The sequence below is a fragment of the Chelonia mydas genome, chromosome 7 (assembly GCF_015237465.2).
Source record: "Chelonia mydas isolate rCheMyd1 chromosome 7, rCheMyd1.pri.v2, whole genome shotgun sequence".
NCBI classification, from domain to species: Eukaryota; Metazoa; Chordata; order Testudines; family Cheloniidae; genus Chelonia; species Chelonia mydas.
Window position 1 is genome coordinate 122,552,879 of NC_057853.1, and position 19,428 is coordinate 122,572,306.

The 19,428-nt window shown below is 64.1% G+C and overlaps 1 protein-coding gene across 3 annotated transcripts in view; it reads right to left on the reverse strand.

Moving 5' to 3' along the window:
* The window catches only part of CRTAC1 (cartilage acidic protein 1), a 38,733-nt gene that overhangs the window by 1,079 nt on the left and 18,226 nt on the right, over positions 1 to 19,428 (reverse strand). For 2 of the 3 annotated variants that reach the window (XM_037905495.2, XM_037905498.2), the window contains exons 5-14: positions 18,446 to 18,602; positions 13,454 to 13,588; positions 12,902 to 13,047; positions 10,731 to 10,867; positions 8,699 to 8,781; positions 7,663 to 7,763; positions 3,705 to 3,873; positions 2,827 to 2,972; positions 2,384 to 2,426; positions 1,863 to 2,006 (exon numbers count right to left, since the gene is read on the reverse strand). In XM_037905495.2, the coding sequence (XP_037761423.1) occupies positions 1,863 to 2,006; positions 2,384 to 2,426; positions 2,827 to 2,972; positions 3,705 to 3,873; positions 7,663 to 7,763; positions 8,699 to 8,781; positions 10,731 to 10,867; positions 12,902 to 13,047; positions 13,454 to 13,588; positions 18,446 to 18,602 (1,261 nt within the window). Of the gene's footprint in view, positions 1 to 947; positions 1,601 to 1,862; positions 2,007 to 2,383; positions 2,427 to 2,826; positions 2,973 to 3,704; positions 3,874 to 7,662; positions 7,764 to 8,698; positions 8,782 to 10,730; positions 10,868 to 12,901; positions 13,048 to 13,453; positions 13,589 to 18,445; positions 18,603 to 19,428 lie in introns of those variants that run through there. The other variant, XM_037905496.2, reaches the window with a different exon arrangement.

Here is a 19,428-nt window from a genome sequence, read left to right on the forward strand (position 1 = left end):
TCCAGCAAGCCCCGCCCCCTGAGCCTCACGCTTCCTGGGGACCCGCAGGCTGCCGAACTGTGCCTTGGCCGAGACAGGCATGTGACCGCCCCTTCCAACCAATCACCCTTCAAACCGGAGCGGCTCATTCATTTCGGGAGCCAAAAGCTGATTGGCTGAGACGGGGTCACAGGACTGTCACACCTCCTCCGCCCCCCCAATGCAGAACAGCTGGGGTGGGGTGCTACAGATGTCCCGTAGGGCCCCCTGATTGCCCCCGACCCTGCTGCTCCCTGGTTGCCCCAGCCCTGCCAGCCTCCTGGGCCCCCCCAGCCCCGTTCCACCAGCCCCACCCCAGCAGGAGCTAATGGGGCTGGAGCAGCCCGTAGCACCCACCCGCACATGGGTGCCGATGCCGCGGGCAAGCTGGGCAGCACGACGAGCTCTCAGCCCCATGCACGGCAGCGGCTGGCTCGTGTCAGCTGGGACCGGTACAGCTGAGTCCGATGCCCACCCTCCTGCTCCTGCCCCCCTCCATCCCCTTCCCCACGGCTCTCGGGCCCTGCCCGGGCCCCAGCCCCCCCCGCACGCGCAGAGCCGGGGGACCGGGCCCCAAGCCAGCAGGGCGCTGGCCCCGCTTGGTGGAGAAAGAGCTAGTCACCCGCCCGGGGACCAGAAATCAGGGCCCTGGGACCTGCGTACCCATCCCATAGGCGGAGCAGCGAGGGGTCCGGCCGGGGCACGAGAGGGGGTACGACCTCCTAGCACAAGGGGTGGGGGGACAGCGCTCTCATGCGCCACCTGCACCCCATGCAGCCCCACACCATGACCCGGCCTCAGCCCAGGCCACAGGCACCCAGGGCGCTGGCGCCCACCCTCAGCCCCTCCCCCGCCCTCGGCCGAGCTTGGAGCCAACAGGGCCCCCAGGCCAGGGCGTGGCCCCCGCAGGCAACTCAGCAGGCAGGTGCAAATAGACAGGATAGAGTTTATTGGGTCGCTTCCCTGGGGAGGGGCTGGAAGACTGAGCCGGGTCCAACTCCAGACAGTGGGGTCAATACGCTAGAAAACGCAGCGGGGGGCGTCTCCCCCACAGCGAGCGGGGCCGGGTGCATCCTCCGTGGCCCAGAGAGGGGCCAGGTGAGGCAAACCTTGCAGGCCAAACCAGCAGGCACATGCTACGGAATCAATTCGACTGAGCATCCATCTCTGTTAAGGGCAAGCTCCCACGACGGGGGCGCTGACGGGGTCACAGGGCGCCTCCCTGTCTGTTTGCTCAGAAAACAGGCAAGGGGTGATTGGCACCGGCTCTGCCTCCAGCCCGGTCGCTGCTGTGCCCGGGCGGCTCCGTGCCCTTCTCAAAGATGGCCGCCGCACTGCCAGCACTTCGAGGGGCATTGGACAGGGTGGGGGAAAGGGGCAGAGAGACAGGAGGACGGAGAGGCGGAGGGATGGAGAGAGGCAGAGAGACCGTCCAGTCCATACACACAGGTCACTGGCAAAGGTCAAAGTGCATAGAAGTGAAGGCAGAGTCCGAGGCCCAGCGGGAGGAGGGGGGTTGGGGGGCGCCAGGCCCAGAGCCGGCTCCCTGCAGAGGGGTATCCACCGAAAAAGGCCACTTGCGCTGCACAGAGAAGGAGAGACAGAGAGGAGGGGAGGGAGGGTCAGTGGCAGGCAGTTGGGGCAGAGGCGGGTCGGGGCCAGCCCTGCCATGGGGCTGGGAGCTCTGTGCTTGGACCAGCTCCAGGAGCATGGGCAGCTTCACGTGGCCTGCGGGGGGCGCCGAAACACCTTGAAACAGGTACCCAGGCTCCCCAGAGCGACCTGGGACTTGAACCGCCCCTGGGCAGGGGCTGGCCTGGCTCTCCCCCCGCCGCGGCACTCACCCACGCAGGCCGTGCCGTCCTCGCTGGGCTCGAAGCCCCGGCTGCAGCGCCGGTTGCTGCGGCACCGGTACCCGCCGTACGTGTTGACGCAGACCGGCTTTTCCCTGGGGCACACGAAGGGGAACGCGGCACACTCGTCCGTGTCTGGAAGCGGACAGGGCACAGTGTGAGCCCTGGGCCTCGGGGAAGGCGCTACGGCTCCCCACCCGCCCAGACACGACAACCCCCACGGCTGGGGCCCCAGAGCCCCCAGGGTGCAGCCCCCAGGCCGGCCAGGCTGCAGCCCTGCAGCAAATCTTTGCCCTACAGCCATGCAACAGCGCCCCCCCCCCCCCCCCCCCCCGCCCCGCCAGGCTGCAGCCCCCCTGCCAAGTAACCAACCCAGAAATGCCCTGGCACACAGCCCCTCCCCCTGGCCATGCCACAGCCCAAGCCCCCCCGCCTGCCACCCAGCCAGAGCGATCCTGTGGCTCCTGCCTGGCACAGCCCCTCCCGCGGGCGCCTCACAAGCAGCGACTCACCAACACAGCGTCCGTTCTCGTGCTGGGAGAATCCCTGGCCGCACTGCATCAAGGGGAGAAGCAGAGACCCGGGGGGCTGGGATTAGTGTGGGGAGGGGCTGCCCCAGGCCCCCCAGCACCCCCTGCTGGGCACTGGTCAGTGAGGGGCAGGCTCAGGGCCCACCCTGTCTGCAGCCAGGCAGGGGGCACGGGCCACTGACTCCCCAGCGCTCTGGAGCCCGCACACCAGGGACGGCGTCGCACAGGGCAGGGCAGCTGGCAGGGGTGGCTGGGCCTTGCCTGCCTGGGTGAGGCCAGAGGCACCATGTCCCTTGGCCTGTCCTATCCAAGCGGGTGTCTGCGTCCTGTCGGCTCCTTGTGCCACGTCCCCCTCCCTGCCTCTGGGAGGTGCCCCCGGCCCGGCCCTGCCCCACTCCGTGCCAGGTGCGCTGCATGGCACTCACCTCCAGCGAGGCGGGCGGGAGCTGCCCCTCAGCACCCTGGGGGTAGGGGATCTCCAGCACCGAGTTGGTCTCGCTGCTGGCCACAGCCCGAGCCACGACCCTGCCATCTGGCCACGTCACCTCCAGGCTGCTGGCTTCGTCCTGGCCTGTAGAGGAGGAGCCATCAGAGCGGGCAGCCGCGGGGCTGGGCCCAGCCTGGAGCAGGACTAGAGGGAGCAGATCTCAGCAGAAAAGCTGCTGTCTGCCCAGGGGACCCTCCTTTCCCTGCTGAGAGCCGCAGCTTGGGGGGCAGTGGGGTGAGCAGGGCGAGGGCCCAGCACCAAGACGCTGTTCGGTCTGGTTCCCGAGCGCTTGGCTGCCCTGCTCACCCCGCAGGCCTGGCTGGGCCGGAAACAGGTGTGGAGGGGTCGGGGGCTCATGGGGCATGGAAACACTCACCTCTCTGCAGAGCAGCAGCTGGGGAGGGCAGCAGGGGATGCTCGGCCCCCCCTCCCAGCCCAGGCAGCGGGCATCTGGCTGCAGCCAACGCTTTGAACCCCAACAATGAGACCCTCCAAGCCCCCCAATCTGTTAGCCACCGACTATCCAGGACAGAGCGTTTTAAAGGAACAGACCCTTCCATGGCGGGGCTAGCAGGGGGCTGTGGGTCAGGAGTGAGGGGCACCAGCAGGTCTGGGGGGAACCCAGGGCTGGTCTAATAGGGGGCAGTGGGTCACAATTATGGGGCAAAGGCAGAGCTGGGGAACACAGCATGGGAGTCTAATGCTGCCCTGACCCCATGTCTCAGCTCCAACCAGGAGCCACAGACAGATGCCCAGGGCTTCCTGGGGGCCGGGGCAAGGGCCGGGCTTCTCTCAGGCCAGGGGCCAGCGACTCACCTAGGCCAAAGTGCGCCACGGGCTCCATCTCGCACAGGTAGCCCGAGCCACCGTCGATGATGCGCAGGTGTGCCCCGCTGCGCCGGGTGAACAGCACCACCCTGGCCCCCCGCGCAAAGGCCCCGAAGCGGGTGCGCGGGATGACGCGGAGCCAGTTATTGCCAGCGCCCTGCAGGGGACAGACGGGTGAGACGAACCGGGCAGCGGGGTGGGGATTTTCTGGGAATAGTTTGTTTGAATACTCTGTGTGCCTCAGTTTCCCCCTGTGAAGAAGTGGGACTGTTCTTAATGTTTTCTCTGAATATTGGGTGGGTGCCTCTGTTTCCCCTAGGCATTTCTTAAGTATCTAGGTGGTGGGATAAGGGGGTGTGATTGTTGCAGAGCCCGAGAGGGCCAGCGAGATGGTGTCTGCACAGAGAATGGCCGACACCCTGTCTCCTGGCCACTGATGGCCTGGGCCCCTCCCCTGCAAAGGTGCCGACTGAAGGGGTTGGAGAACAAAGAGATCAGGTGGCGACCAGGAAAGACACCAAGGCCAGAGGAGGGGCTGGAGAGTTTCAGTTTGGAGCTGGCTGGGGAAATGGAGGGAGGCTCAGATGAGGCTCTGGCCTCCCTGCCCCCCAAAATGGACCTGACTGAGGGATCCTGTTCTCTGTACCTACAAAGCTCTGTTCTAGACCGTGTTCCTGTCATCTAATAAACCTCTGTTTTACTGGCTGGCTGAGAGTCACGTCTGACTGTGGAGCTGGGGGGCAGGACCCTCCGGCTTCCCCAGGACCCCGCCTGAGCGGACTCGCTGTGGGAAGCGCACAGAGGGGCAGAGGAGGCTGAATGCTCCGAGGTCAGACCCAGGAAGGTGGAAGCTGGGTGAGCTGTGTGTCCTGCAGACAGGCTGCTCCGAGAGAGGAGGCTCTCCCAGAGTCCTGCCTGGCTTCGTAGGGAGCAGCTCCAGAGCATCGCCCGGGGACTCTGTGACACCCCCAATGCTGCATTGTTACCTAGGGGTGGAGAAGGGCTGGATACTTGGGTGTGTGGGCCAGGCTGTAACTTCCTGCCCTTGGTACTACCCAAGGCCTGCCTAGCTCTGTTCCACACCCCTCATAACCCTCCTGCTGTAACCGTGCCGGCTGCGGCCGTGCAGGGGCTGGAGGTGGGGGGCATTGTGCCCCTTGGGGGTCCAAGTCTCTCTCAGGTGGACTCGCTGAAGGGAGCTCACAGCATGACCCAGGGGTGCTGAAGGCTCGGTCCAAGGAGGCGGTGAAGCCGAGGGGCTTCCCCTAGTGACAGAGCGAGCCCCTGGGAGGGTCTGGCTCCCTGAAGGGGGCCTTCTCGGGCTGTTGAAGAAAACCAGCCCTGTGGGTTGGTGACGGGGGAGCAGAGGCAGGCTGGGGAAGGCACCACGAGGATGGGAGGTTGATGAACGCACCAGAAGTATTTTGCCGTAAGTGACTGGCAGCCAGGAAACAAGAGCAGCCAAAAGGAACAGCAGGAAAACGGCGTGTGACCTGCCCCTGGGGGCACTGCCAGCCTCTGCAGGGAGAGGGGGCTCCGTGGGGGGAAGCGGGCAGCCTCTGGGACGGCTGGAGAAGGACGATCAGTCCAGGAAGCAGGTTCTAGGAGGGTCTGAGAGCAGCAGAGGCAGCAGCCCGTGCAGCAGCAGGGCCTCCGTGCGACCTGGGTCCCCCGTCTCGCAGGGGGTGTCCTCGCGACCTGGGTCCCGACAGTCTGACTGGAATGGTGGGGAGCTGAGAGCGAAGGGGCGAGAGGACCCGGAGGAGCGAAAGCACGAGGTGGAGCAGCAGGAGAAGCGGGAGCTGGAGGAGCCGAGGGGAGAGAGGCCCCACCGATGGGTATGTGGGGAAAGGCTGCCAACTCCGCAGGGAGCCTAGCTCCCCAATTGGTGCTCCAGTTTCAGTGGGGGGCTGAGATGCCGACCCCACTGCCCTTGGGAACACCGGCAGATTGAACTCAGGGACCCTGCGGCCCAGCTCCACTCTGTCACCCCTTCCCCAGCCCCAGAGCGCTAGGAGCACATGGCCAGGTGGATGGAGTCCATTCTGTGGCTATGAACAGGTCGAACAGGCTCCACTGCTCAGGTCTGAATGGACCCCGAGGCTTATGGGACACAGTTCTGGGGTGTGCAGAAGGCCCCGGGGGGGACCTGCATGGAAGCCGCCCCCCAGCTGAGGTCACCACACTGGCGGGGTTGGAGCAGCTCCGTGACCTGGGGCCCCTGACAGCTTGGAGGTGGGGGGAGCGGAGCGGAAAACGTGGCTGGCGGCCAGGAAGCCAAAGGATCTGCACAGCGCAGGCAGGCTGGCAGAGCAGTTTGTGGGCAGCAGGGCCAGGCATGGAGAGACCCAGAGGGACTGGCCCAGGTTGGGGACCCAAAGAGGGGCCACCCAGGGGTGCCCCAGAAGCAGGACTCTGGTAAGCGCAAACCAGGGGTGACGGTGGATGTGGCCATCCCCCTCCAAGGGACCTCAGAGACCTGTGATGTAATTTCTGTAGGCAAAACCCCAGGGTTATGGAAGCAGCAGCCAAGCAGACCCCATGACCGGTTAACTCAGCAGGAGCCCGGCGGGGGGACTCCGGCTCCCCACGGGACAGCCTGGCTGTGGCTCTGGGAGGAAGCTCTGGCACGATCAATGTGCATGCTGCGCAGGGCAACCCGCAGGGGGCAGGCGTGTTTGTCCCCAGAGGGTGGATGGGAAGAAAGGGCAGGTACTGGACACAGGTGCTGGGGTGATGCTGGCACAGCCCCAGTGGTGGGCCCAGATCAGTTTGTGCCCCACGAATCTTGTGCCCTGGTGGGGTGTTTGGCCCCTTAGTGAAGAACTACTTGAGACAGGGGCCAAGAGGCAGGGGTGCAGGATCAGTGACCCGCAGAGGTGCTGATGGGGGATGATCTGGACATGTGGCTACAGCCTGCACACACTCCCCAGCCTTGACCCGGGGTCGCAGACTGCCCCAGGGGGAGGGAGCCTCCGGCTGGGGGAGACACACTCCCGGGGACCAGGCTGAATAGGGCAGAGCCAGAGACTTCGTCTGGGGGGGAGCGGGGTGGCACAGTGGGAATGTGCTTAATGTTTACTCTGAATACTCGGTGTGTGCCTCAGTTTCCCGTGTGTTATTCAAGTATCGTGTTACTCACAAAAGCTTATGCTCAAATAAATTGGTTAGTCTCTAAGGTGCCACATGTACTCCTTTTCTTTTTGCAAATACAGACTAACACGGCTGCTACTCTGAAACCTATCAAGTATCTAGGCTGCAGAGACTCCTAGAGGGCAGGTGTGACTGCTGATTGGCTGTCTGGGCACAGAGAACCCGGCACTTTGTATCCTGCCAACTGATGGCCAGAGCTTGTCCCCCGGCAAGAGGAAAACAAAGGATTGGGGGTGGGTGGGGGCAGCTGGGCGTGTCTGAGGCTGGGCGGCTGGAAGTGAATCAGCCTCCTGGTTTGGGTCTCCGGGGTGAGGGCTCAGGGCTCTGGATCCCCCCGGCAACGATGGACTTTTCTGAATGTCCCCGATTTCTGCGCTCACAAGCTCTGTTCTACGCTGGGGGCCCGACGACTAATAACCCGTCTGTGTCACACGCTGGCTGAGAGTCACAGCTGGCTGCGGAGTGGGGGGCAGGGCCCTTTGGGGGCAGGTGAGGCTTCCCCAGGGGTCCCATCCAGGGGCACTCGCTGCCGGGAGCTCCCCGGGGTGAACGGGGCTGAACGCTCCGAGGTCAGGCCCAGGAAGCACCGATGCCCAGGAGGCTTCTTGCCCTGGTGAGCGTGTGCCCTGAGGGGAGCCACGCTGCCCGAGAGCCCTGCCCGACTTCATTCAGAGCGGTGCCCGCACCCCCAGCCTGGGACTCCATGACAAGGGGAAACTGAGGCACGCACAGCAGTCATACAAAGTCTTTACAGCAAAGCCCCACTGTGGCCCAGCATGGGGCCCCAACGCACCTGGGTGCCCCTGAAGACTGAGAGTGGCTGTGCCATGGACTCGCCATGGGACAGGATCAGGTCCAGAAGCCCATCGCCATCGAAGTCAGTCACTGCACCCCCTGCAACGACAGCAAGGGCTGGGGGTCAGCCCCCATCGCAATCCCCCACCTCCCCGGCCCAGCTCTGCCCGTCTCTCACGCCAGCCCCTCCTAGCCCCGGCGCAGCCTGCACCTGGGACCGGCTCAGATGACCACAGGCTTGCAGGGATGATCCACCCCACGCCCAGTAGCCACGGTCGGTCAGGCTGCAGGCAGCCCAGAGGGACAATGGCCTGGGAGGCAGCCCTGGCTACAAAGGGCCGTTCCTTGCCTAAGATGAAAGAGAGTCAGTGTCAGAGGCAGGGGTAGAACCCAGGAGTCCTGACCCCCTAGAACCCACGCTCCTCCCAGAGCTCAGGATGGAACCCAGGACTCCTGGCTCCCAGCCCCCCATACTCTGACCACTAGATCATGCTGCCTGTCAGTAGCCTCTTCAACTTTCCTGACTGTCACCCTGCAGCACGCACGGAGCCACCCCAAGCTTCAGGTCCCTGGGGATGGGGTTACATCAGCAGCCACTGACCTGTGCCAGGCTTGGCTCCCTGGGGCCCCGCATCGAGGGGGCAGCACCCTGACCCCGACCCCCAGGAACTGATGGCGTCACTGGGCAGATGAGGGCACAGAGGGGCCGGGCCAGGCCAGGGCCCTGCTGTTCTGGGGCAGGGATGGGAGACAACAATGGAGCCATCGATCCAGCCGCCCGCAACCCGGAGCCAACCCAGGATTCGCCCGCTTGCTCCACCTGCCGCCCAGCGGCTGCAGCTCCCCACCCAGCCCTGCAGGCGCCCCCTGCTGACTGGGGCTGACTCATGTGTCACCCCACTGACCCCCACAGCGCCCAGGGGTCCCCAGGCAGTACAGCTTGGGGGCATCTCAGCACCTGGCCCTGCCGGGGTTGGCCCAGCCCCTGGGGGTCAGGGGAGCCCGACAGCAGGGGTGCAGCGTGAGGGACTCACCAGTGCCCCGGCCCTCGGGCTCCATGGCGTCTCCTGGGTTCAGCTCTTCGATGACGGGGTCCGAGTGCTCCCTGCGGACGATCCTGCAGGGGACGAGGGTGAGAGCCAGGCCCCAGGGCCCCCAACCCCACCGGCTGCCCAAACCCCTCCATGTCTGCTGGCCACGTGACCCCCTGCCACAGCGAGCCTCTGGCTCCACGCAGGGTCCCTGGGCTGCAAGGGGCAGGGTTGGCAGAGGGTGCAGCCCTGTCGGGCGAGAGCCTATGTCAGTGCTGCATCCTGGCGAGGAGCCCTGCCTGGCACACACAGCATCGCCTCCCTTCGGCACCAGGCAGGGACAGGCCGTGGCCGAGGGGCTCGGAGCCCCTGATGGAGAGACTGTGCCAGGATCCAGCAGAGCCAGATGGGCCTTGGTGTGGGTGAATGGCTGGGGTCGGAGGGTGGCCCTGTGGGGACTTAACAGGCCCTATTCCCTCCTCCGAAATGGGGCAGGGCCTGTGTGACGCAGCAGGGCGCGGGGCGGATTTGACCTGGGAATGTTGCAGGGGAGTTTCACTGGGGATGGGAGACTTCCCTTGAGGGAAGATACCTGAGCCTGTAGCCTGAGCCAGGAGGGGGGTTGGGGTGGTGACACCTTCTGCCCAGGAAACTGGACAAAGGCTGGAGGAGGAGCTGGGGGGAGGCTGGGTGAGATGGCTGGAGGGGTTTCCAGGTTTTGGGGTTGGCTGGGGAAGAGGAGGGAGCCCCAAGGCTGAGGTCTAATCTCCCTGCCCCCCAGAAGGGCCTGACTAAGGGGTCCTGTTTATGCCTTCAAGCTCTGGTCTGGACTGTGTTCCTGTCGTTTCTAATAAACCTTCTGTTCTACCGGCTGGCTGAGAGTCACGGTGAATCGCAGGAAGTGGGGGTGCAGGGCTCTGACTCCCCCTCATGCCGTGTCAGCCTGCCCCTGGGGCTGAGGCTGACCTCGCTATTGTATCTGGGCAGCCTGGGCCCTGGGCACTGCCCCGCAGGAGAGACAGCCCTGACCCGAAGAGCTTAGGCCCTGATCCGGCAGTGGGATTTGTGTGGGCCTGGCCGTGGGGCCCATCCTTCCACACAGCAAATGGCAGGATGCGGCCTGAGCCCAGAAGTGCTGCTGTGAGAGGGTGTGGGGAACAGGGGGCGGGTGGTGGCAATGGGGTCAGGAGTGCATGGGGAGGGGGGGGGCTCAGGGGCAGGCTCAGGGAGCTAATCCATCCTGGGAGCGGGGCCAGGGATATGAGGGGAGATGTGGGGCCCGGGCTCAGCCCATGCCAGCTGGCTGTGCAGAGCGGTGGGAGCAGAGGGGAGGGGTAACCTGGCTGGGGGATGCTCTGTGCCCACGGCCAGGACATGTCTCTTGGCATTGGCTGTCGCCATTGGCGGGGAGCTCACCCGCAGCAGCGTGTTGGCTGGGGCAAAGCAAGGGTGCGCCCCAGAAACCAGCAGCAAAGCCAGCAGCTGGAGGAGAAACCCCACAGGATGGCTTAACCCTTTCCCTGCCCACTGAGCAGACCCAGCTGGCGCTGCCCGGGGGGCACCATAGAGCATGCAGAGCTGTGCCCCCAGGAGGCCCCGTCTGAGGGACACGCTGTCACCGCACAGGCAGCCGGGGCCTGGTCGCTGCACTGATACTCTCCATCTGGGACAAATGAGCGGTTTGGTGCTAACGAGCCATCGATCCCCACAATTAATGAGGGGCTGCTGCACAGAACCCAGGGCATTAGCGCTGTGAGTGAGGGGCTGATAATGGCATTGCAAAGGGCTTCGTCACAGCGGCTGGTGCCCATGGGCTCTCGAGGGCACACCTCCTGGCTCCTGGGCACTGAGCACACCTCCACGCCAGGGGCACCGGAATCCAGTCTGCCCGCCCTCCCTTCCTCCTGGGCACGCTGCTGTGGCCCCTGGCTCTCCTGGGCATGTTGCCCATCTCCTGGGTGGGCAGGTGAGCTGCTCCCATCCCCCGCCCGGTAGGCAGCCCGCCCTGTGACCCTGCCCCGGCGGGTGGCCCTACCGGAAGAGGCGGTTGGCAGAGGAGCCCCGGTACGCGATGTTGTTGAAGAACACCTCCAGCTCCTGGTCGTTGTCGAAGTCGGCTGCGAGGACAGTGCGGACGGGGGACGGCATGGAGAACTTGGGGGTGGCGATGTCCTGTGGGACAGACGGGTCAGGGGGTAGTAGTAGGATTTATTTTTTGTATAATTTAGAATGAAGGATAAAGAATAAGAAGATCATAATGTAGCCATGACGGTTTTTCTTCTGTATTGCAATTTGATGTTTCTGTTCAAAACGTTCCGTGTTGTGTGTGACTGAGGAATGGGTGTTAAGAGATAAGTGTGAAGGCAATCACTGAACCAGATGGTCTAGGGAGGAACCAGAGACAGACTGTCATAACCATAAGGGTAGCCTAAAATTCCTCCTTACCTGTAAGGGGTTAAGAAGCTCAAATAACCTGATTGGCACCTGACCAAAGGAACCAATGGGGACAAAAGATACTTTCAAATCCGGGGAGAGGGGAGACTGTTTGTTTTGGGTTCTTTGTTTGTGTGGCCGTTCTCTCTTGGGACTGAGAGAGGCCAGACAGAAATCCATCTTCTCCAGCCCATCCTAATCCAAGTCTCCAATATTGCAACCAGTGTAGGTAAGCCAGGCAAGGTGGATTTGTTTATCTTTTGTTTTGCTTGTGAATTTCCCCTGTGTTAAGAGGGAGGTTTATTCCTGTTTTCTGTAACTTCAAGGTTTTGCCCAGAGGGGGATCCTCTGTGTTTTGAATCTGGACACCCTGTAAAGTATTTTCCATCCTGATTGTACACAGATGATTTTTACCTTTCTTTCTTTTTTTTTTTTTTTTTTAAATAAAATCCTTCTTTTAAGAACCTGACTGATTTTTCCATTGTTCCAAGACCCAGGGGTTTGGGTCTTTGATCATTTTGTAACCAATTAGTTCGGATATTATTCTCAAGCCTCCCCAGGAAAGGGGGTATAAGGGCTTGGGGGGATTGCTGGGGGAAGAGGAACTCCAAGTGCTCCTTTTCCCTGGTTCTTTGTTAAATCACTTGGTGGTGGCAGCATACCTCAGTCCAAGGACAAATAGAGATTTTTGCCTTGGGGAAGTTTTTAACCTAAGCCGGTAGAAATAAGCTTAGGGGGTCTTTCATGCGGGTCCCCACGTCTGTACCCTAGAGTTCAGAGTGGGGAGGGAACCCTGACACAGATGCAAGGGCACCAGGAGGCTGCAACATGCCCCATTTGAGATGTCAGAGGAAGGCAGATTGATGACTCAAAAGATGAGATGGGCACCCATCAATGGGGACAAGGTAGCAATGATCAAAACCAGCCTGGGGCAACTCCCTGAGAGACTTGATGAAAGAACAAGATCCAGGATGAGAAGTACAATGTAAGAAAACGAGCCCTCGTCAGATGATGATTGATTACAGCGTGAGGGTGCAGACCTCATGGGTCCCAAGGAAGGAAAATCATGAGAGAGAGAGAGAATGTATATGCTAATTGTTGTATCTTCAGTAAACGCGGCATATTGCCTTTTCCCCTGAAAAAAGATCCTGTGTGCTTCTTATAAGCATAACAAGGGCCATGGAGGGATGGGGGAGCTGCAGCGCTCGGTGGGCTGGGCAGCACAGCTGGAAGTGCCAAGGGATATCTTTAGGAATGTGGTGTGCCTCAGTTTCCTCTGTGCTGTTCCCCCATGGGTGGGATAGGACTCTTTCCTCTCAGGACAGGCTGAGACAAGGGTGGGGCGTCGCCTGGCTGTCTGTGCCTGGCCCCAGATCAGTGGAGATTTGAGATGCCGACGGCAAATCCAGTCCCCAGGACACTGACACCCAGCACCCCAGGGGACAGAGATCTCCCCGCTTCTGCGCAGGGAGGCTGAGACACGCCCCCCAGCTGGAGATCAAAGGGCTGGGATGGGGGTGGGGGGCTCAGAGGGGGCTGCTGGAAGAAGTCGGGGCTCTCACTGGGAGTCGGACCAACGGGGTCGGAGCCCGACAGAGCTGGAACCCAGGGGCTCCCTAAGCCTGGCCGGGCTCTGGGCTCCCCAGAAGGAGCAGTGAATGTCCACCCCCAGGGAGAGCTGGGACAGCAAGCCCCCCGGGGAGGGTGTGGAAGGCTGGGGGAGCTGGGGGCCTGGTCCCGGTCCCCTCGGCAGCGTGTGTGCCCCACACTCACCCGGAAGCGGACCCGCCCGCCGGCGCTCATCTGCAGGTAGAGGCGGTGGGGCCCATTCCAGTTGCCGTAGACGATGTCCACTTTGCCGTCGCGGTTGAAGTCGGCCAGGGCCACGCCGCGTCCATGCTGGTAGGGGTCATCCAGGCCTGCGGGGCAGCAGAGGAGACTGGTTGGGAGTGGGGCCAAGGACAGCTCCAGTGCAGAGGGAGCCCCATCTCCGCCTGGGCCGGGCACCGTGGGGGGCTCTGCGTGGCATGCAGCCAGCTGCCCCCCCAGAGCGAGCGGGAGGGGGAGGGAGGCGGGGGGAGCTGCCCGGGTTGGGAGTGGACGCCCCGGACACGGCTCCTTAACCCGCTGCGATCCCCCGCACGGTTCATCGGCGGCCCTCGGCTCAGCGTGTTACAGTCGCAGCGCGGAGTCAGCCGGGCCCCACATCTGGGAACCTGCTCGGGGGGCCCAGGTCTGGGAACACGCTCGGGGGTATCGCTCGGCCGCTCTGGCTCCAGGGCTGGCCCCCCGGCCACGCCACCGCCCCCACCGCCGGCTGCTCACCGGCGCTGGCAGCCCGGTCGACGAAGCTGCCGTCCCCCTGGTTGTGGAAGAGGAAGTTGGGCCCGTTCTCGTTATCGCAGAATACGTCCGAGGCGCTGGCGCTCAGGATGGGGCCCACGGCCACCCCACGGCCGCCTGGGGACAGCAGGGCACTGGTCAGGGCACCCGGAGCAAACTCGGCCCCATGTGGCCGTCTTGTCCTCTCTGCGCCCCACACATTCCCCCCTCCCTCCCTCATTCCCTCAGGCTCCCTCCCTGCCCCCTCCCACTCTGCCCCACACCTTCCCCTCCTACTTCCCCATCCCCTCCCCCTCCTGCTCAGCCCCCCACTCCCACTCCCACCCTGCCGCTCGGCCCCACACCTCCCCTCCGCCCCCTACTCCCACACCTTCCCCTCCTCCCTCAGGCCTCCACTCCCACCCTGCCCCCTCCCGCTAAGCCCCACACGTGCCCCTCCTCCTTCCCCCCCCTCAGCCGCCGACTCCCACCTCCGCTCCCTCCTGCTTGGCCCCACACCTTCCCCTCCCCCACCCCCTCTCATGCAGCCCCCGCTCACCCCTGCCCCCCACGGCCCAGGTGCAGCCCCTCTGGCACCTGCCCCCCATACACTCCCAACCCATCATTGCCCCTGAGATCCCCCCCGGGGTCCCTGCGCAGACCCCCACCCGCCAGAAACTACCCCGGCCCTCTCTGCACTCCCCAGCGGCCAGTCACCCCTCGGACCCCTGCGCAGACCCCCACCGGCCAGAAACTACCCCGGCCCTCTCTGCACTCCCCAGCGGCCAGTCACCCCTCGGACCCCTGCGCAGACCCCCACCCGCCAGAAACTACCCCGGCCCTCTCTGCACTCCCCAGCGGCCAGTCACCCCTCAGATCCCTGCGCAGACCCCCACCGGCCAGAAACTACCCCGGCCCTCTCTGCACTCCCCAGCGGCCAGTCACCCCTCGGACCCCTGCGCAGACCCCCACCGGCCAGAAACTACCCCGGCCCTCTCTGCACTCCCCAGCAGCCAGTCACCCCACGGACCCCTGCGCAGACCCCCACCCGCCAGAAACTACCGCGGCCCTCTCTGCACTCCCCAGCGGCCAGTCACCCCTCGGACCCCTGCGCAGACCCCCCCCCCAGAAACTACCCCGGCCCTCTCTGCACTCCCCAGCGGCCAGTCACCCCTCGGACCCCTGCGCAGACCCCCCCCCCCAGAAACTACCCCGGCCCTCTCTGCACTCACCAGCGGCCAGTCACCCCTCGGATCCCTGCGCAGACCCCCCCCCCCCAGAAACTACCCCGGCCCTCTCTGCACTCCCCAGCGGCCAGTCACCCCTCGGACCCCTGCGCAGACCCCCACCGGCCAGAAACTACCCCGGCCCTCTCTGCACTCCCCAGCGGCCAGTCACCCCTCGGACCCCTGCGCAGACCCCCACCCGCCAGAAACTACCCTGGCCCTCTCTGCACTCCCCAGCAGCCAGTCACCCCACGGACCCCTGCGCAGACCCCCACCCGCCAGAAACTACCCCGGCCCTCTCTGCACTCCCCAGTGGCCAGTCACCCCTTGGACCCCTGCGCAGACCCCCACCCGCCAGCCTCAGGCTCCAGCTGGCACTGCCTCGCTGTAGCCCCACAGCGGTGCCCAAAGCGTTTGCCCGTGGCTGGAGGGGTGCCAGGCCCCCTCTCTGCCAGGCCTGGGCACAGCCATGGGGGCCCCCCTGGGGTGGGCATGCCCCGGGGGGCAGACCAGGCCTGAGTCGCTAAGCAGGGGCCAGGGGTCACCTCCACCCGAAGCACTACAGTCGCCATGGTAACGACACTCCTAATCACAGACAATTTACTGCCCATGGGGCAATTCCCACCGCCCCCAGGGAGGGCTCCAGGGGGGCAGAGCCTGGGAGCAGGGCACAGCTCCCACCCCCACACTGCACCCGCTCAGCCCCCGGCCCCTCCACGTGCTCAGCACCCTGGGGATGGGCCACAGGGGACTCACACGCTGCCCCACTCAGACCCCGCCCCAGAGGCCCTGGCGTCTGCCCGGGATGCCCCAGCCAGGCCCCAGAGGGCTGGGCAGCATTCTCAGCGTGCCAGCTCATGCCAAGGGCCCAGGCCTCACCAGACGCTAACACGAAGTGTCTGGGCTCCCCTGTGCCAAGCACGCTCAGAGCAGACAGCAGAGGGGATGCTGAGGGTCCTGACTCAGCGAGCGCCTGCCTGTCACCCTCTGCGGCTTTGACGAAGTGGGGATTTCCCCTTGTTATGGGGTACGTGAGCCTTACTGGTGAACCTAGGTGAGTTTTACTGTTTTGCGTGAATACTGTGTGTGCCTCAGTTTCCCTGTGTGGTGCACCAATACCTTGGTGGTGGGAATAGGGGCATGTGACTTTGGCTGAGACCTCTGGGGCAGGTGAGGCTGCTCCAGCTGCCTGCACGTATGCTATGACCGGTCGTGATGAAGCAGGACTGTTCTTAATGTTTCCTCTGAATATTGTGGGTGTGCCTCAGTTTCCCCTAGGCAGTTCTTAAGTATCTAGGGGGTGGGGTAAGGGTGTATGATCACTGCAGAGCCCTAGAGGGCAGGTGTGTGCAGGGGTCTGGACACAGAGAATGGCCGACATCCTGTTTCCTGGCACCTGATGGCCTGGGCCCTTCCCCCCTGCAAGGTGAGAGCTAAAGGGTTGGAGACCAAAGGAATCAGGTGACCTCCTGGCCCGGGAAAGGGACAAAGCCCAGAGGAGGAGGGGCTGGAGGGATTTTCAGTTTGGGGCTGGCTGGGACTTGGAGTGAAGGGCAGACGTGGTTGTCTGGCTCACTGCCCCCCAAAATGGACCCAGCTGAGGGATCCTGTTCTCTGCACCTACAAGCTCTGTGTTAGACCATGTTCCTGTCGCCTAATAAACCTTCTGTTTTCCTGGCTGGCTGAGAGTCCCGTCTGACTGTGGAGTTGGGGGGCAGGACCCTCTGGCTTCCCCAGGACCCCGCCTGAGCCGACTCGCTGTGGGAAGCGCACGGAGGGGCAGAGGATGCTGAAGGCTCCGAGGTCAGACCCAGGAAGATGGAGCCGGGTGAGCTGTGTGTCCTGCAGACAGGCTGCTCCCTGAGAGGAGACTTCCCCAGAGTCCTGCCTGGCTTCATAGGGAGCAGCTCCAGAGCATCACCCGGGGACCCCGTGACACCGGTGCCCTTCAGAACCAGGAGGGGGATGCAACCAGGTGAGGACCAGGTGACTTTTGCCAGGAAGCAAGCCAAAGACAAGGAGGAGGAGCAATGGGGATGGGGGTCTGAGGTCGGGTCACCGGAAGCAGGCAGTCTGCTTGGGGGACTGGAAGAGGGGGAGTCCAGGCCATCTGACCCAGGACTCCCCAAGATGGACTTGGCTGAAAGTCACTGATTTCTGTGCTAACAAGTTCTGCCTTCCTCTGTGTTCCTGTCAACTAATAAACCTTTCATTTTACGGTGGCTGAGAGTCACGTCTGACTGCGGAGTTGGGAGGCAGGACCCTCTGGCCCCCCCAGGACCCCACCTGGGCGGACTCGCTGTGGGAAGCGCACGGAGGGGCAGAGGATGCTGAATGCTCCGAGATCAGACCCAGGAAGGTGGAAGCCGTGTGAGCTTCTTGCCATGTTGTCACAGAGTCCCCAGGCGATGCTCTGGACCTGCTCCCTACGAAGCCAGGCAGGACTCCGGTGAAGTCTCCTCTCTGCGAGCAGCCTGCCAAACCGCTCACACGGCCAAAGTCACAGACCCCTATTCTCACCACCAAGGTATTGGTGCAGCACACAGGGAAACTGAGGCACACGTAGTATTCATCCAAAACAGTAAAACTCACCTAGGCTAACGAGTAAGACTCACATACTACATAACAAGGGTAAATCCCCACTTCGTCACACTCCCCCATCAGCCAAAGCAGCTTTCCCTAAGCCGAAGGCTTGACCCGCGCACGGGGGGCCCCCGCAGGAAATGCGGCACCCTGCTCACTGCATTCCTTGATCTCCAGGAAGCAGAGACCTATGTGAGTTTGCTTGGGCTCTGGGCTGGAGGGGCGACATATCCCTGACAAGGGGAAACTGAGGCTCTTTCCCACTGTCTGGACCCTGAGGAGGCAAAGATCCCGGCCCTGCTAGCCGTGGGTCAGCCCTGGAAGCCACTTGGCATGGAGATAACGGCAGCTCTGCCAGCTTTGGAATCAGACAAGCTCCTCGGAGTGGCCGTTTGCCCGCTGAGAACTGTCTCTATCTCCTCGCTGGAGCTGGCTCCAGGGCCGGCTCCCCCACGGTCCCTGGTGTGAGACCTGGGGACAAGCCGAGCTGGGGGAAGCGACCGCTCTCTGGGGACTGGAAGCGGCTTGAACGTTGTGATTCTGGGGGTACGTTATGAGGCCGTGCGGCTGGTCAGGGGCGCGCTAGGCTGGAGAGCCCAAGGGGACTCCCTGGGACTCCACAGTAAGACCGTTTAGGACTTTGGGAGTCCACATTTGTTACTGGCCTGGTGAAAGCTAATTACAGACCCCACCACCGTCTGGGGCGTCTGCCCCTCCAGACAGAGACACCCCATTCTAACCCTCATCTCCCCTGGGGGCCTCTCCCGCCGGCTCCCCAGTGCAGGAGCAAGACAGCCCAGGGGGAGACTTTGGAGCCCAGACTCCCCACTGGGGGCGGGGTAGCCCTGGCTCCTGGCCCCTCGCACTCGGGATCGTCCTCATGCAGCCCCCTTCCTGGGCAGGAGTCACAGAGGTGCTGTCACCCAGCCCAGAGACAGCCCCAGCACCATGTGTGCCAGGCATGGCACCCGCTTTATGGGCAGCCCCGCGCCCCCCCCCCCACGGGCCCCTCCCGCAGCACCCCATCCCCACGCTGCCCCCTCCCACGGGCCACCCCGTCCCCACGGGCCCCTCCTGCAGCACCCCCTCCCCACACCGCCCCCTCTCCATGGGCCCCTCTCGCAGCACCCCGTCCCCACGCAGCCCCCTCCCGCGGTGTCCCAGCCCCGCGCAGGCTGCCCGAGACCTGTGTATTTGTTGACCCCGGCCTCGGCAGCCACGTCGGCCAGCACCACGATGCCGCGGGCAGGGTCGCTGGCGGCCACGTCCATCTCCAGCAGCGCGTGGGGGCCCAGGTTGCCGTTGGCGTAGTTGGCGATGTAGATGGCGTATCGGCCGGAGCCCTGCGGGCAAGGGGCGGGCGGGTAAGGGCAGAGCCAGGCTGGGCAGGGTCCCCCCGGCTCGCCAGCCTGCAGCCGGCTGCGACACCCTGGCTGGGGCAGCAGCAGGCCTAGGAAGGGGCTTCCCTTGATGGAGACACCTGGGCTGGGCAGGGTCCTGGGGGCAGCCCCCTCCCCAGAGCTGGCACCGCAGCCTGCGGGCTCTGGCCAGCCCTGCTGGGAGCGGATGAGAGTCCCGCAGCAGGGGTGGGGGGTGGCGTGGGGGCTGCAGCCATGTCAGGGCCCCGGGCCCCACGCGTCGCTCGAGGGCTGAGCCTGGGGCGGGGGAGCCACTCGAGGCCCGGAACCTGGCAAGATTCGGTGTCTGTCCCGCTGCCCCCCCCGCATGCTGGGAATGCTCATGCTGCATCCCCCCCACCGCCCGGGTCCCCCGCTGCGCCACGGCTCTGCCCTGCTGCCCCCCGCGTCGCAGTCCCGCTCCCCTCCACCTGCCCCCATCTCCCCCAACCCCGTTCCTCCCCAGTCCTCACCCCATGGCACAGCCCCACTTCCCCTTACCTGACCCCCAAACACCCCACTCCGCAGCTCGGCTCTGCTCCCCTGCCACCTACTACCCCACCCACTCCACCCTGCCCCCCACACCCCACAGCTTGGCTCTGCACCCCAGCCCATCCCCTGGGTAGGCCTGCTCCCCCACACTCCCCGCCCCCTCCCATTGTTCCCCTGCAGCAGCCGGGCCCTGATTTAGTGATAATCCTTGGAAAACAAACAGCAGGAACAGGAGGAGGAAGAAGAAAGAGCAGGTGACAGGAGCATAAATCACCGAGAG